The 17,459-nt window shown below is 37.7% G+C and overlaps 1 protein-coding gene across 4 annotated transcripts in view; it reads right to left on the minus strand.

Moving 5' to 3' along the window:
* LOC131681453 (protein PALS2) overlaps positions 1-17,459 on the minus strand; it is a 133,835-nt gene that overhangs the window by 78,027 nt on the left and 38,349 nt on the right. For all 4 annotated transcript variants that reach the window (XM_058962247.1, XM_058962249.1, XM_058962248.1 and 1 more), the window contains exon 2: positions 2,595-2,716. In XM_058962247.1, coding sequence (XP_058818230.1) covers positions 2,595-2,716 — 122 coding nt within the window. The remainder of the gene's footprint in view (positions 1-2,594; positions 2,717-17,459) is intronic.

Below are 17,459 nucleotides of genomic sequence, written 5' to 3' on the forward strand. Positions count from 1 at the left end.
ATATGGATATTTTCGGAATGGGGCTGACGAGTTGATGACGGAAATCGATGTCTGAAACCATTTCGAAATCCAAGGTGTCGACTTCCGGTTTAGATAAAATCTCTATAACTGTAACAACATGAGTATTTTTAAAAGGGGCTTGACGAGTGCATAACAAAAATTCATGACTAAAACCATTTTGAAATCCAAGACGGCGGCTTCCGTTTTAGATAAATTATCTATAACCTCAACCATATGAGCATTTTCGAAATGGGATTGACGAGTAGATGACGGAAATCGATCCCTGAACCCATTTTGAAATCAAAGATGGCGACTTTCGGTTTAGATAAATTCTCTATAATTTCAACAATATGATTATTTTCGATATTGGGTTGTTGAAAGTTTGACGAAAACCGATGCTTGAAACAATTTTGAAATTCAAGATGGAGAATTTCGGTTTACATTAATTCTCTATAACCTCAACAATGTGGGCAGTTTCGGAATGTGACAATTAAAAAGTAGATATAGATATAGTGTGTACTGATGATATGGATATAGAAAATGTTGCTCAACCAGAAGATTCTATATTGACTTTCAAAATGACGCCATTCATTAATTTTTGTCATTTACTCGTCAATGCCCTTTCAAAAATACTCTTATGATTACGGTTGTGCCAAACTTCGCTCAACTCCAGTCGTCATCTTGGATTCTAAAATGGCAACAAACTACCATATCCATCATCTGCTTGTGAAGCCTGCTCCAAAAATACCCATTATTGGAGTCATCAAGAATATTGCTCAACCAGAAGTCGCCAATTTGGATTTCAAAATGGTTTCAAACATCTATTTTCACCAGCCATCTGTCAAGTCTGTTCCCAAAATACCCATATTGTTTAAGTTATCGAGAATATTCCTCCACCGACAAATTATAATAAGAATGTGAAACGAACTTTTTTGCGAACAAAAACCCAGATAACGATTTCCTTGTTTGGTTCGTAAATAGATTCCATTGTACTAACGAAAGGCTAGAAGTAAGGAACTTTACCATTACCGAATACCATCAAATTATATTGCACCCTAAGCTTTACAAAGGTGAAAAAGTGAGAATCATGACGCGTTTTCACACTTTCAACTACAAGTAGGAGTACGTTGAAAGCATTTCGCAATACTTCCTGTGCATAGTCTTTGATATCTCAAACTCAAAAAGCTTTTTCACTGCGAGATTAAGGGTAATTAAATTTTATTTCAAACAGCTATTCAGTGGCTTGCAAAAAACGCTAGCATGATATTTTCTGATCTGCCCTAACAGTAATTATGTCCTAATCAGCTTTTCACTGAACACTGACACCAATTGCCGAATATTGCGCCCTAACTTTTTAGAATCATCCAGATTGATATAGGTAAGGTTACTAAATATCAGTATAATCGCTGCAGTAATTTTAATGGGCGCTCTCATTGCCAATTTCAGCAGATCGGTTCAGAAGTTCACTCTCGGCAAGACGTTTAGCCGTCTGGCAAAATATGCCTCTTTAATCTGAATTAGTCAAGTTCAAAAGGTTTAATTGTTGGTCATAAAATTTTTACTCGCAGATCTTGGCAGCTTACTTCGTTGTGATGTTCGCTTGGCCACATGTTGTTGGATATATGTTCAAATGACCCCTCGAACCAGCAACGAACTAAATCAATTTAAAACAATCTGATTTAATTAGTGCCTCTGGTACAGACGGCGACAGAGATGATGCGTGTCGTTGAGAAAGAAATTATAGACCTCCACTCAGCTCGGTGATTCATCACACATACATTGTTAGTGTCGCTGCAAAAAAAATATATGACCGAGATATGGGCGAGCGTGAAATCATTTGGCAGATTGACCTAACCCAGTGTAGAGGAAATATATCACATTACCATGGCCTAACGAAGGAGAGGTACATACGTAGTATACGCCATATCATCGAGAAAAAAGCAATGAAGCACCCGAGGGGGGAATCGTATTATAGACATAAATATTTCGTCTAACTGTGTCACTAGTCCAATTAAGTCGAACAGTTTACGAGTGCGTCCGTTACTGGTACCGAGATGGTCAGAGTACAGATCCAATTAGCGCTAGAAAACAAACAGCTTCACCGCTTTTTGCGAGATCCTGAGGGGGTGTTTCCTGAACACGTGTCATCGATTTAATGTGACTATTTTCAGCTGAATAGTGTCTAGTGGGATTTAACGCAATGTGCCAAACTAAAGAGTAGTAGTACATAAATAGAAATGAGTATCCCTTACGTTTGAAAATAATAGAACGTACTGTTGTTTAAAGACTTCGACATTTATGAAGCAGCGAAGATAAACACCAGATCGAGACACTCCACTCTCGCCTGGTAAATAATTCAATTAATACAATTGTGCCATTTCATTCACAATGAGACAACTTGTGTTAAAAATTGGTCATAAAGTAATGTGGTCTGATATTTGTAAAAATCAAACATACTGCATGCTCTCACGCATGAAATAACTCGATTTCTCCAGATGAACGTAAGGGACTTTCGGTCGTCATATTTTTCTAGCTATGAAGATTACTAATCTTGTCCTCGTAGTAACAATACGTATCGTCATAATTGAACCTACCTTAATCATTTGGGTGACGGCAGGATTCTCTAGAATGCCTTGCAGAAAAACCAAATCAGTCTCGTTGGCTTCTGTTTTGCCGTCGAGATCTTCCAGATTGTCTCGGACATGTTGGTAAGCAGCTGAAAAACAAATGGTACATTCAGATAGAAAAGAGTTAGGAAAATATTAATTTGATTCACTGTGCAAAATGGTACAAACTGAAATTATCATATTATATCTTAGGTAGAGAAAGTGATATGAAGGATAGAAAAAAAGAAATTTCAATATCTCAATAAGTTTTCAAATTACTTTCACTGATTGCATAAAATTCTCTTTGATGTCATAGGGCAATTTTTCTAGCCTCGATTTCGTTTTTATAAACTTTAAAACGAACAAAACGATAACAACGTGAGTAATCATTATCTGCAACATCACAACCACAAGTTGAGAGAGTTTTAAAATCCGCATAATAGCGGTAGATGTCATTTTAAAAAGTCACACTAGAGGGTCTTCCTAGTAGATACAATCTTCACAAAAGTGAACAACAAGGCATATATTTGGGTTATCAGCATAAACTACTTTACGCACAACACTTCCTATAAATACTGCATCCTTGACGAACAACATGTACAGAAATGAACCCATACTGCTTCCTTGTGTCCTCCTGACTGAGAAGAAACGCGAAGACCTACGTACCATTTTGGTTAACAAATAAAATGCCAGCCAGTTAGTAGTCTTTTCGTTAAAATTTTTAAATGCCCTCTTCGCCCGAAGTTCATCTTTAAATTGGCTTCACTTACATTTCACTGATTTAAGCAAATTCGTCGTGTCACAAAAAGCAAACAAACTGTGCGGTAAAACTGCCTCAGTGATGGCTACAAATGCAGATAAGTAAACTGAGCAAGTAAACAACCTAATTGTAATTAGTCCAGGTGTTTGCGCTCCGATTTCGTCTCTTCAGAACCACAGCACTTGAACAATGCACCGGGCTGACGCCTAACGCCTGGACTAATTATAGTTAGAAAGAGGAAGGGACCCGGATAGAATTTTACAATAGCATTTAAGCATAAGCATAAGCATAAGCATAAGCATAAGAGATCGCCCGTAGTTGCTACTCCGTTATTGACCAGAACCAAATTAGGTTGCAAAATGTTCATTGGAACAACATGCTTGGGAATAACATGATGAGCCACATTGTACAATCTATTCTGATCCCTGCATGCTGATCAATACCGACGCCGGCCACGTCCGAATGCAGATCTTCTGGGAAAGGATGGAATGTTAGTCCGATACATGTTGCTACTAGAGACCGAGGAATCCTCTGCATCTCCACATGTATCACGGGATGGGGAGAGTTGTTAGTAAGTGTGCCAATAGCGTTATCATGTAATAATTGCTCTGGGCAGCCGGCTGCCGAGAATTTGGGAAATTTATCATTTGTTGTATTAATACGATTAGCAAAATAAGCATCTTGAACTCCGGATAGCCGGCTATAAGGAGCACTGCTTATATTTTTTAATAATATTCAATCACACAACGAATTTTTTCGTGGTTTCTATCGTGTCGGTGCTGATTTTACCCGGCGATCGTTTGAATAAAATGAGGAATCTTATACAGAAGGTTCATCAGAATCTTCCACAGGTATCGCGGAGTTGGTGGTTTGGAAGGGAATAGGGTCTAGGATTCGCTCCAAGCAAGCGATGCGACCTGTATAGCATAGTTTATTAGGTAGTAGTTCAGTTAGTTTTCGAGAACACGATCGCTCGAAAAATAAGATCTACCGAGAGTATCCTATGTTTTCTAAACAAAAGCAATTTCACATCCACACAGCCGATCGTGGGAGTGTTGCCTAGAAAAGCTAATCTTATCTGTGTAATGGGCCGGATCACTATTTATTGCGACATTATTTAGACTAATTTCGCTATTCCTTCTCTACGATATATTTTTTGGGTTACAAACTACCGAGTGATAAAACGTTATACAGACAGAGTTATGATAGCTCTAGATGTTATAAATCAACGAAAGGATTTCCTATTTCTAATATCGGATTGTTGAAATACACGTATACGAACGATTATATCGAACATTGAAGGGAAATACAGAGGATCGTTAACCTGATGCACGGGCTTGTTACCAATAACGGAACTTGAAATTAGATTCATTAAAACAGACGCGGCGAATTTTCAGTACGTATTGACCCGCGATCATCGACACTAGTCAAATTAAAGTCTTATTGGCGCTGATTTCCGAACAACTTTTACGGTATGGTTTTCTCGGCTATATCGCATACTCTCATTCTGCTACTATCGGCAGAAGGCTGATAGCTCCCAGTCGACGCCGGTCTAAGGACCAAATGTCACCAATAGACTTAGACTCGCGTGGAGGCATGCGATAGAATAGAAAACTAAGCAATGAAAATGACAGCAAAACACTTATTCTTCGTGCTGACATTACTGAAGGTAATTGCCAACCGGTCCCCGATCCCTCTCACGAATTGTCAATGCTCAAACCTTATACATGATTGAAGTCATCATTCCACTCAAATAAGGCCATGTGTTTTCCCAAAGCACATGGAATGCTCTGTGAATCAGTTCCCCCTATACCCTAAAGAAACATAAAAATTAGTTTGCTCAGTCCAAAGAAAAGTTTGCCGACCGGCAGATACGTGTTCCCTTACAGCGCCATCACATCAACGAACACCCAAAATTTACATGCGACAAAATATCTGCAATCCCGAATATAAAAGACTCAAAACCTCTACTCATTTGCAATAAAATAATACAGTAAAAAACACAGTTGAATATCCAAGGCGGCTCATTTTTAAAGATAGCACCGCCGATGAAGCACTCAATAAAAAAGGTGACAAGGGACGCGGACGAAATTAGCTGAGCACCGACCAGCTGGTTTGCCACCTATTTTTCGGGCGAAGAATTTTGGGCGACACCTGGTAGTCGCTAGTCACTGGTGAAACGCAAATTATTTGAATGTCAATTTTTCTTATTGCCATTTGTTTTCACTTTTCGGATCGAATTTTTTTCTCCGAAAAACCATTTTTCACCATTCCCACAATGTACACTGTTTCTAGATGTTTTCTGTACACTTTCATTGTCCTTGCATCGGGAATCGGCGGCCCGTAATGCGAGGAAAAGATATTTTTTCATTTGCCGGAATTCAATTTTCACAAACTGTCACCACTCGCGTCTGTCGAAAATATGCTTTTATAAACCACTTCACTCTGTATAATTGTTAAATTGCACCGTTATTAACACTTTTGACAACCGGGAGACAGTAAACTGTGCCAAAAATGATGAAAATTAACCGACTCGAAGGGAGCTCTACGAGAGTCAACCGCTCGCGACGAAGATACACACTCGAATCCCGGATAGAATTTTACAATAGCATTTACCCTACAAACAATCATAAAACAATGAATATTAATGTTATTACTGTTTCAACATTGTTCGATGTCAAGTTCTCACAGTAGATTTACAATAACATTTCATGTAACAATAAATTTCACTGTTCAGCAAAAAACTGATACAGTGCATTCACATTAAATTTTACTGTTTTCGAGAAAAAAATGTATGAAGAAAAATTGATTTTTTTTTATGTTAAGATACATAACCACCCCCCTTTTTCACTGTAAAAGTCTATTTTACATTGAAATTTACTGTAAAAACGTTAAAGTTTATTGTTTTTGTATTGTAGCATAGCACTAAAACTTACTGTATATTATTGTAAAATTACTGTCCTGTCACAGTGAAAATCATTGTTTTGTTACTGTACATTTCTATTCGGGGAAGAGGGAATTGTTTCTGTTGTAAAAAAACAGCATTTTTGTGACGGATAACGCCAAATTTACACATATCCGTTCCGATGCAGTGACGGTTCAGTACCGTGCTCGGACACCTGTGTCTCGCGCACAGAATGCACTCGTTTGGAATTCTTGATGTACAATAATTTCAATTTAAATTCAGACTGTTTATTTAACCCAGCACGTTTGCGTTAGTTTGATGATGTCAACTTATTTGTTTTAAAATTTCAATTTCTTGAAATTAGAGGATAGTAATTACGATTTGTTTGCAATTATTTTTATATTAATACTAAGGGGAATACATTTCGCACATCCTCAAGTTGAAACAAGGAATTCAGATCGCTTTACAAAATATAACAATGCAATTTTATTCAAGCTAAAGGATGCAAATAGAAATATTTTTAAAGACTAGTTATACGATTTGTAATTTTTAAAAAAGTTCTATTATTTGAATAACAATTAAAACAAGGAGTAGCACTATTAGGCTTTTTATATGGAGGGCAAAAGAGATACACAAGAGAGATTGATTCCAACATCAGTGTAGAGACCGTATCAGGGAAAATGAAGAGAAGGCGAACAACAATTCAAGCTAGTTATGGAATTTACATTTCGACTTCGTCTCATCGGAATCCGACACTAACATAGTTAACGGACTAAGCTAGCGCCGAACAAATCGAGGTAAAAGAGGAAATGAACCTTGCTGAACTGAACTGAAAACTGAATATCACTGTGAATACATCACGAACCGGATACATCACCTCTTTGGATTCGCTGGGAACTCTTTTGGGCCATATTTTTAGGTAGCTTAGTATAAAAACCGAAAGAGATAAATTTATTTAAAATTTTTAAAGTGATTAAAAATTTGTTTGATAGAATCAAATAGAAGGAGCTTGAGAATAGTCATCACATTTCGGACTGGAATTGGGCCGAAGAGGATCGTTTAATGGAGATCTGGCGCTATGATACAAAGCACCCGACCAGACAACATGTTTAATGTCGCGATAACCGTCACCATAAGCGCGAAGACCACTCTTCGTGTCCCTCAAATATCCCTTTGAACTAAGGTTTGTTAATACCTTTGGGATTCCCAAACTTCCGTCCTCCGACAAGAAAAGAAAAGAACTCGTTGAGAAAAAACAATTTTACGTAAATATCGCCTTCTAAGTGTCTATTTTCTCATTACCCGGAATGGAGCAAAGCGAACTAGGAATATTTTCCCAAGCTTTCCACGCTCCATCGAACGTAGAGTCTCCACGAAACTGTAATGACGTTGGCATGGTCGTTGATAGGTATACATAAAACCATTAGTTTTGTGGGGAGGATGTTGCAGCACAGCTCCTTACCACTACAATAATTAGCATAAAACGATGCATAGCTTAAAAAATGTTCAACCGCAAAACTCAACACGAATAAACCTCCAGTATAAAAATCGGTTGAAAATCAATAGTTCGTTCGCAGGAGCATTTGTATATGGTGATGTTCAAGATTAAAAGTCAACTAGCAAAAACTACCTCGTAAGAATCGGAAATATTGTTTTCCGGTTTTTATACCGAAGGTTTTTTATCCGGTTTCTATATTCTAATATATTTGAAGCGGGTTTTACGAAGCATGTTCTGTCCTTGCGACTTTTCTTTTCGGTCGCTCATATATAGTATTATCTTTTCATCGCGAAATGTTTATTGTTTGAATCTGGATCTACATGGAAGGCTGCTGCCATCGAAAAAGGATTTTTGGATCCGTGTATTACAATCAAACGTTGAATATAATATTTATAAAAGGCTGCCTATTGTTTCTCTCGTTAATCCGTCGACGAACCGGCGCCAATATCCGCGTTTTTCATCTTTCATCAATTATTTCACTTGGGTTTCTAACGTCGCGTATATTCGAAAATTTTTGGGTTATCCGAAGTTCAAAAGTCTTATAGGACTTTTTCGCGTCCAAGCACTCTTTCTCTTCCACCGGAGGAATATCTTGATTTGATTCGATTGTTTCGGAAATAATGGATGTGTAGCTCTTTTAATCACACACTCTAATTGTAGCGACGTCGAGTACAATGATAAATCTAACGCGCTTGAACCAGCGCTAGTAGGACTTAGTGCCACTTCTACTGTATTCAAGATGGTCATATTCAAATTGTCGCAAATATCATCCAGGAAGATAGATCGGCTAACATCATGAAAACAACCCAATGACATACCGTGGAAGTTGAAGTCTTCTTCAACCAGTTGAAGTGTGAGTAGGTTTTTACTGCTGTCTTAAAGTCTTCAGTGGGATGTATATGAAAGCAAAAAATTGCTTTTGATTCGGACTTGACAAGCGACAACTTCAATACCTCGTAACGTGCAAGGGATAGCTCGATTCAGAAAATAGCATACCAGTCTTCCCAATTGAACATCGTACACAATGTTCGCTCTGGTTCTGTGCCTATATATAACCCACACTTCGTGTACGAGTTCAAACACGCTATTTCGTACCTAAACACGTGCACATGTTCGCCTGCTCAACCGAACCCCATGTACGTACATGGTGTTCGTACACATAGACTCATGGCACCAGTTTCCTCTTTCTCATTCTCATCATCACTTGAGTTGATTCCTTTTGCCTTGTGCGCATCTACGCACCCGGTGTACGTACACGAATGTTTGAACTAGAGTTTGCACATCGTTCGCTTGCGTTCGATATACGAGGCGAACTTATACATCGAGACAAAGCATGTTTGAGGTTGAACGCGTGCACGAAATTTCGCACACAAGTACAAACGTTTCGATGTTCATGGGAAGTCTGCTCGAAACACTCATCCATAGCGTTTTCTCGGTCCTGGTGAAAAATGTTAAAATTGTGGAAGTTAAGATCTACGTAGGAAGTTAAACAAGTTTCACACAATGCAAATGCATTGTTTGTTAAATGCTTCACAGAATCGAAAATACTTCTATAAACAGTGATCAAATCCGTGACTTCATTCCATGGATTAGCCGAAGGATGCGATCGATCAAGGAGAGTCATTTAATAGAAAACTGCTTCAAAAGTATTCTCACAATTGAAAGTTTACCTTATCCAGTCCACTCACGCTCTTTGATGAACAAGTGAGCGTAGAAATTAGTCGTGAGCGGTAGCGTAATCCTCTTTAGCATTTCTTCTCGGATTGTTGCTTAAAAATATGCTACAGTTTTTCCCCGCATGATTTGCACACGATCTCTTAAAGATCATGCAAAGTCTCCTCACAGTAGGAAAACTTTTCAGCATATCCGTTGCAAGAATCATTTTTATGATTCTTTCTGTATTTTCGAAACCGTGCTTTATTTCTGCAATGGGTAGCTGTAAGACCCAATTGTTTGCAACGAAAGCAGTTCATGCCCCGCGACACAAAAAGGCGAACAGTTAGACGAACGCAGTTGAAATGAACAAAGTTCGGAAGCGCAGATACGCCGAAAGGCCTGAAATGAGGCCGATAAAAAATAAGTTGTTTTCCTATACTCCTCGATTTTTGCTGAACGCAATTGCTTGCAATCCAATATTTTCACTGTCTGAAGCAAAGTATTCTTGAAGGAGCCAACCCCATACTTCAACAGATCTTCCCAATTAAGGCCCACGTCAGTGACTACACCATCAATCTCTACTTCCCGGGCGAGTACGTAGACCAGATATTTCTTCGTAAAAACCTCGCAGTGAGCAATCATATTTAGTTCAAGGTAGCTAACCGTAAACCTACATTTATCTGGTCAGACTATGGCGATACGGGCACGGCCGAGTATTGCCTAGCTAGATCACGCGATATATCGATGGTGTTACAGGCTTATCTTTAGTTCGGAAGTGGACCATCAGGGGCCGGTTGCATTAGATGGATACAATTTGCATCGAAAAGGATCGGCATTATTTCTGTCATCCGGGTAAATATTCAAATCGATCTCCATTGAGCCTAAGGGGAGTCCTCGGAGATATCTTCCCATAACCCAACACAATCATGCGGGTTTAGGCACACATAATTTTTTCTGCCAAATCTCAGTAGCTTTTGCGGAGATTTGAGCACCCGGCACTCGGCAAATCCATTTTTCGCTGAGATCTCAGTAAAAGCTCCTATTTTCTGCTGAGACTCGCGAAATATTTCGCTGAAAATCAGCAAACGAATAATACTTTCCCGAGATATCGGTATAAACATTTCCTGATTACTCGGTTGCGCGAGAAATTGCCGAGCTCAACTAAGTGTGAGAGTTTATAGGAAAGAACTAGAAATTAAAGCAACAAAATTTAAAAAAAGGAGAAATTGGTATTTAACTGTGCAACATTTGTAGTTGGTCAGCCATGCAGCCATAAAGTGTGTTTCCAAGTAGCCGGGATAAATTAACCTGTCATTTCTATTCTGGGTAACCAACTGCCATCGTCTGAAGTTACACTGTGTTTAAAATTGATTGAAATTGTGAAGGTTCCGAAATTGCTTGTATTTTCCGAATTGCATCAATTAACAATTAGTTTTCCTGACGATTACTTTTTTCATTGCTCTGATATTTAAAAAAAAATTGAAGCCAAAAGACGCTTCCATTGCTGTGGATATATTTCTCAACTCTATTAATGTATATTATCATGGTTAAATTCACACATTCTTTTCCAACCTAAACAATAAAAAATCAACACCATTTGTCAGCTAGGAAGTAAACGTCTTTCCCCAATCCATACAAACATTCGGCAGTATACAGAAACAATATTACTCGCCCTACGTACACATCAAAGCCGATACTGGTGTTTACATTCAATCTTTGTGAAATATCAGTTCACACCTCGCCTGGAGCAAGAAACTGAAGTGTAAGAGCGCTGCTGCATAAGAGATCGACCGCGAGAATGAGAACGTTATTTAGAAATGATTGTTTGTTTATAATAAAATAAAAAGTAACCATTATTCGAACATACGAGGCAGTTAACGTTTATAGCGGCTCATTGCGGCAACGGAATCACTCCTTCCGCTTCGATAAACTAAGGGACTTTTCTTTGAACCGCCCCAAAAACTTCGTGGTTCGTTTGTTTTATCCCTACTTCCGGATAATCTACTGTGTTAGCTGAATCCGTGTTTGCGTCGAACAGCAGAATGAAGATTCATTGATCAAGATTTATTGGTACAGCTCGGCGATGCTGGTGAAAAGTTATGACAGCTCTCGTTGCGGCGAAGTTAGTGTAACTAGGAGAGGATAAATTTAGTTGAAAGGTTCTTCACACCAGCTCTTGCTCTTGGTGATTTATACGGTTGGGTGAATTCGATAGGGTGGGTCAATTTGGATGTGTTAATGAACCTTAGTTAAATTAATTGAGAAAATCAAACAGTTTTTGATAAACGTCAAAACGTCATAATAGAAGATTTCCCCTGCTGATGGAATCAAGTAATCGATAGCTCCCACTGATTTCACACTAGCTACTTGTTGGGTTTACCAGCTTAATGGAACACCCTAAAATCTATGCGCTAATACGAGTGGGTGGGCTGAAGAGGATAACTGTCATCATAAACATGATTGATGCACACTGCTACCGTAATGCTGCCGGACGCAACCAACAGCAAAGCAATGTTTTTGAATGTAATAAATCTATAACGTCCATTTGACCGGGAGTATTATTGTATGTTATTGTCTGGCTGAAATTGTATACGAAGTTGTTAGGTCACCTCCGAAAATGAAGACCGTGACTAGGTGCCTTCGGGGAATACATTTGTGGCTATTATCTGAAATTGCTTTGTTGCACTTTTTGCTTTTGTTCCCTATCATGGAGTTCAACCGGTGTGAAATGAAGAAGCGCATTGTTTTGTTACGCGACGCTGTTTTAATGTGAAGATAATCACTGTGACTGTTGGATGTTTTGGTTCATAGACATTTCTACTAAACTTGCTTATTATGACGCCTGATTTTCTCTTCAGTGAAGTTGAGTTTCAACAGTTTATGGTGAACAAAGACCAATATTTTTGTTGAACGGGTCGTATATAATACATCTTGATAACGGCCATAAATAGCAGTGTTTTAAATCAGATATTGTGCATAACAGTTAATAGACCAAAATCTGAATGTTATAACTATTCACGATTGATATAATTATGATATAAATTATAAATCGTACCTTACTGATCAAAGTAGCCCAACAACATGCTTATTATACATTGTGGCTAAAGGCGGCCCTTCTAGGGTTGTGGTACCGGTAATACCGGTACCGAAAATCCCGGGAATACCGACCTATTTTGGTACCGTAATACCGGTACTGAACGAAAGCCAGTATCGGTATTTTCGGTACAATACAATTTTTTATGACAAATATGTTCACTCTGCAGGGGATCTGTTTCAAAATATCAGTCTGCAAGATAACGTTTAATTATATTAATTTCCCTTCTAGATAAATCGTTGAGATAACACCTTTGTGTGGGAATGAGGTGGGGCCATCATCATAATAATTCTAGAAGATAAAGTTTTATTAGCGCCATTCTGATTGGTTTTCGTTATTCACTGGGTTGCGCGTAATAAGACTATGGTCTAAGTCATGTCATGGTTTGCTCTTAAACATTTATCTATAAAATAACGAACAGCGATTTAGTAGCTAACAGTTTTTGACTTGGTGAACTGCTTCAAATGGGGCGATTTGTAATAATTGGTGATCGGAAAATTCAGCAAAACTCCATAGTTTACAGGAACGCAAGGAACCTTGATATGCATTAGAGAATTGTAGGCAAACGACATAAAGGTCGAAACCAATTTTCAGAAAAGCAAGAGAGGAAATGCGATTAACCTGCTCGGATTTACTGCCATTCTCCAAACCATGCCGGTTTCATACATTTACCATCTGTTCAAGTCGCCGAAAGTCGCACCGCTTAGCAGTTATTGATTGCAAAGTGGCCTAGATTTCGAAAAAAGGTGCTCTATACGAAAAATATCTTCTGTGAAATGAGTCTTGCCATTCCGAAGCAATTAAAAACAATAAATATGTTTTTTGATCAGTACAAATCAATCATCTGAGACTAAGATCATCAGTTTGAGCATTCAATTTTTAGTTTGAAGCTTCTTTCGATTTTTTTAAAAAAAATATTCGAGTACCGGTACTTTACCGGTACTACCGGTACTGAGGGCTTCAGTACCGTAGTACCGATTCTCACCAAAAAGGGTCGGTACTGCGAACCCTAGGCTCTTCGAACACTTTAGAAGAGAAAATAACTCACTGTTCCTGATTAACCTTCTAGTGCCCTTTTTTTGGCTTGAAAACGCTTTTGTAGGTGGGCTTCGTGATGATAAAAACGAAAATAATGTTGATAATTCTTGTGATTAAATAAATTACAGCCTTAAAATAATTATGCCGCCTAGAGGACGTGGTGGGCACCTTGGCGAGTAAAAAACAACTTTTTTCTTCTACATAAGCGAATATAGAAGGTTGCTTATATTTTGGACCAGATTTCCCATGATCATCAACAATTTTGAACATGTGTACAAAATTTCGTGCACGCGTTCAACCTCAAACATGATTCGTCTCGATGTACAGGTTCGCCTCGAACATCGAACTCAAGCGAACGGTGTACAAACTCTAGTTCAAACATCCGTGTACGTACACCGGGTGCGTACACGAGAACGATTTGCACAAGGCAAAAAGAGTCAACACTAGTGAAGATGAGAATGAGAAAGAGAAAAATAGTGCCTTGAACCTACGTGTACGCACACCGTGTATGTACATGGGGTTCGGTTGTGCAGGCGAACATGTGTACGTGTTTAGGTACGGAATAGCGCATTTGAGTTCAAGTAGTACACAAAGTGTGAACCAGAGCGAGCATTGTGTGTGATGTACATATGAGAAGACTGTTTTGGACTCCATCAGAACGCAAATTACCTAAACTGCAAGGAGTATTTCTCTAGTGCTTTGGTTGTTTAATTATTGACTGCTAATTTATAGTAGGGGAGTCCAGGTTCTGCTGGCGATGGTTTAACTTATTATGTTTTATCTTTTTGATTTAAGAAGGTCGTGTAAAAGAGAATGCGTTGCATAAAAGAGCAAACTGTTGGCTGCATCACAGAATTTTGAATATGTGACGCGCAAACCACGCCAACTTACGACTATACGTACAATGATGCCACTTGGCCACCTTTGATGATAAAGTAAGAGATGCCTTTTTAATAAAACTCAATCGATACTTGTTTTTATTTTTCAGCCTCAATGTTCCGGCATTTCAAATTCGGCGCACACTTCGTATTCGAACGTAGCATTTTCGAAATTCCTCAGGTAAAATTCAGAAGTAAACAAACAAAAAAACAAATTTTGTTTGTGGTTACGTATATTACATATACGGCCACGGAAAGTTCTTTTCGCGCGCTATTGAAAAATCAAGTTATTCGTGGAATAGCTTTGAACTCGTCCTAAATAACAAAAATGCTGAAATTTAAAAATTTCACCTAGAGTAATGAGCCTATTTTCACCCTAACCATGTGAAGCCGTTGGTTAGAGCTGCGTTAGCCATCTTTGTTCAACGCATTGGTTCAAATGGCAAGGCCATTTTTGTTATCATAATGGTTCATAAGAAGAAAGCAAAGAAAGAAAATCAATTCATACGCATTGCATCAATTGTATTCCAAGTAATTAATGAAATGGTGAGGCACTCTCCCTAATACGACTAAAATAGACTCTAATATCTATCGCCTACAACGTGGACGAAACAAAATGTAATGCAATATAAACACATTGGATATGTATTACATAGTAGTTAAAATGCAGAACTGGAGACAGCGCCATATGTCTAATACAAAAGGAGCAAAAAAGATTCCGCCAACTAGCACCAGACTCCCCTAAATATTATTAGATGATAAGGACATGCATATTCTAACAGCAGCATTCACCCAAAGTTTTTAAAAAATAATTCTTTCCAGCTAAAATTGCACATAAAGCTACTTTCGATACGATAAGTAATCACTAAAGACTGAATTTTTTGTCCGCTCAGGTGCCCAACAACGCCTTTAGACGGGCAAAGAATTATACCAAAAAAGCTAAACTTCCAAATTATTCCACTAAACCAATTCACATCTGCACTAAAATGCTAGTAACAGGCTACCCAAAAATATTGTTTTTAGTTATTGAAATTTCCCAAAATAGTTAAAATTTGTTCAACGAAGATTACAACTAAACACAAAACGTTTTCCTCGAATTTTCTACTTTGAGCTTCAATTGCCTTTGACAGAGAGCTACGAATATTCAAACAATGTGTGTATGGAAGGTGTAAGCGTTGTGTGTGCATGAAAGGTGTAAGGGTTAATATGCATTGCCCGGTCCAGTTAGAAGAATTTGGCAATGTACGTATAGTGTGTTTAGTAGAACAACTTTATGCAAAAATATCAGCATCTATGAAACTTCGGGATATGAAAGAATGAACTTTTCCCTTACATTTGCAACCAACATAAAAATAGTCCGTCGGGGATCCAGAGCCACTTTTTTTAAGGTTTTTCGTGGCTACACAGGTTTTACAATGAAACTAGTTCATACATCTGCCACTATATGGTGCTTTAGACAGTCGCACAACACTAAAACTAAGAATATGATGGTTAATCTAATTTTCTACTACTTTTTTAACAACTAAAAATCGAACTGGAATCACTCGGAAAAGTTGTTCAATAGTTTGACGAAGTTCTGTGTAAGTTAGTTTCACACGATGCCTAGTAGGGGAATTGTGGGAAAAACCGACACTATGGGTAAAACCGACACCCCACAACTTTCCCTAGATATCAAATTTTAATTCATTTTATAATGACACTTTATTATTAGTACGATTATGCAGAGCATTTGAAGACAAATTGGATTCACGTTAGTACGCCGAATATCATAAAAATAAACAAAACATACGACACACTCGTCTGGATGTCAAATTTTATTGGTAGATTTTAAGGTTTTTACCGAATAAAACCTTTTCAAATCACCACATTTTTCAGTACCTATTATTATCGGCCTTTCCTATGATCAACTGGGTACATTGAAGACCAGTTTGAGAAATTCAATATTTTTAATTGCTTTTTAACAAAAATGTGCGCTGTTAGGGTAAAACCGACACCCTTTGGTTTTGGGTAAAACCGACACGCTGTTAAGATGGTTGTGTTTACATGCGGTTCATTACAAAAGACTAGGGATCTTTGCGACACTTCAATTACACTATTAGCACACTATAGTAATAGCAGAAATACACATAAATACTTTTATTGTTTTTATTTCTTATAAGTCTCCTTAAAAATCAAAAATTTGAATTTTTGCTTATCAGATTCTATCGAAGCTTTTGCTATTTCTGCAAACCGAAGTTCTAGTGTTCTCTTGGTTTGTCATAGACGAACTTTATCACAATGAGACAACGATCTTTTGTAATCAAGTCTAAAAGTGTCCGAAAAATCAAGTCTAAAAAAAGTATATTAACTAAGTGTGCGTCACTTATAAGTGAATGAATCCAATTATCAGAATGTAGAACGGTTGCAAATTTTCTCTTACGAAATAAAATGACACTGAAGGTTGCAATTATGTGCTTAAGGATTATTTGAAAATACCTTCATCAAGAAATAATCCTATAGCATAAAATACTCTTGTTTATAGCACTACGCTTTTGAACTCTCTTCCCCTCACTACATGTTGAAGCTACAAAAAGCACATATTTGCATCACACATATTCACACTTTATTACTCACGCATATATCACATTGTTAATAAAAAAGTTGAGAGAAAATAAATTAAAGAGGGTGTTGATCTTACCCCTATGGGGTGTCGGTTTTACCCCCGCAGTGCCTACAAAAAGTCACTTTGTTTTCCAAGTTTTGCAACCAATAATTTTCAATGAAATTCATTTTTTGAAGCGCTGACAAAATTAAGCCTTGTTAAGAATTTTCTGGAGAATAATTCTGCGTACAAATTATAATTTTGTTGGTTTTGTGGCAACCCAGAAAAAAGTGTTAAACTTAAGGTGTCGGTTTTAACCATAATTCCCCTAGTACGGAAATTAATTTCTTCACACTTATTTTATTTGCAAAAAAATAGTTGGGTTTAATTGATCAGCGCCTTCAGAGAAATTTGAGTGCTTGAAAAGTTTTATCTTTCAGTCG

The sequence above is a fragment of the Topomyia yanbarensis genome, chromosome 2 (assembly GCF_030247195.1).
Source record: "Topomyia yanbarensis strain Yona2022 chromosome 2, ASM3024719v1, whole genome shotgun sequence".
In the NCBI taxonomy this organism is placed as follows: domain Eukaryota; kingdom Metazoa; phylum Arthropoda; class Insecta; order Diptera; family Culicidae; genus Topomyia; species Topomyia yanbarensis.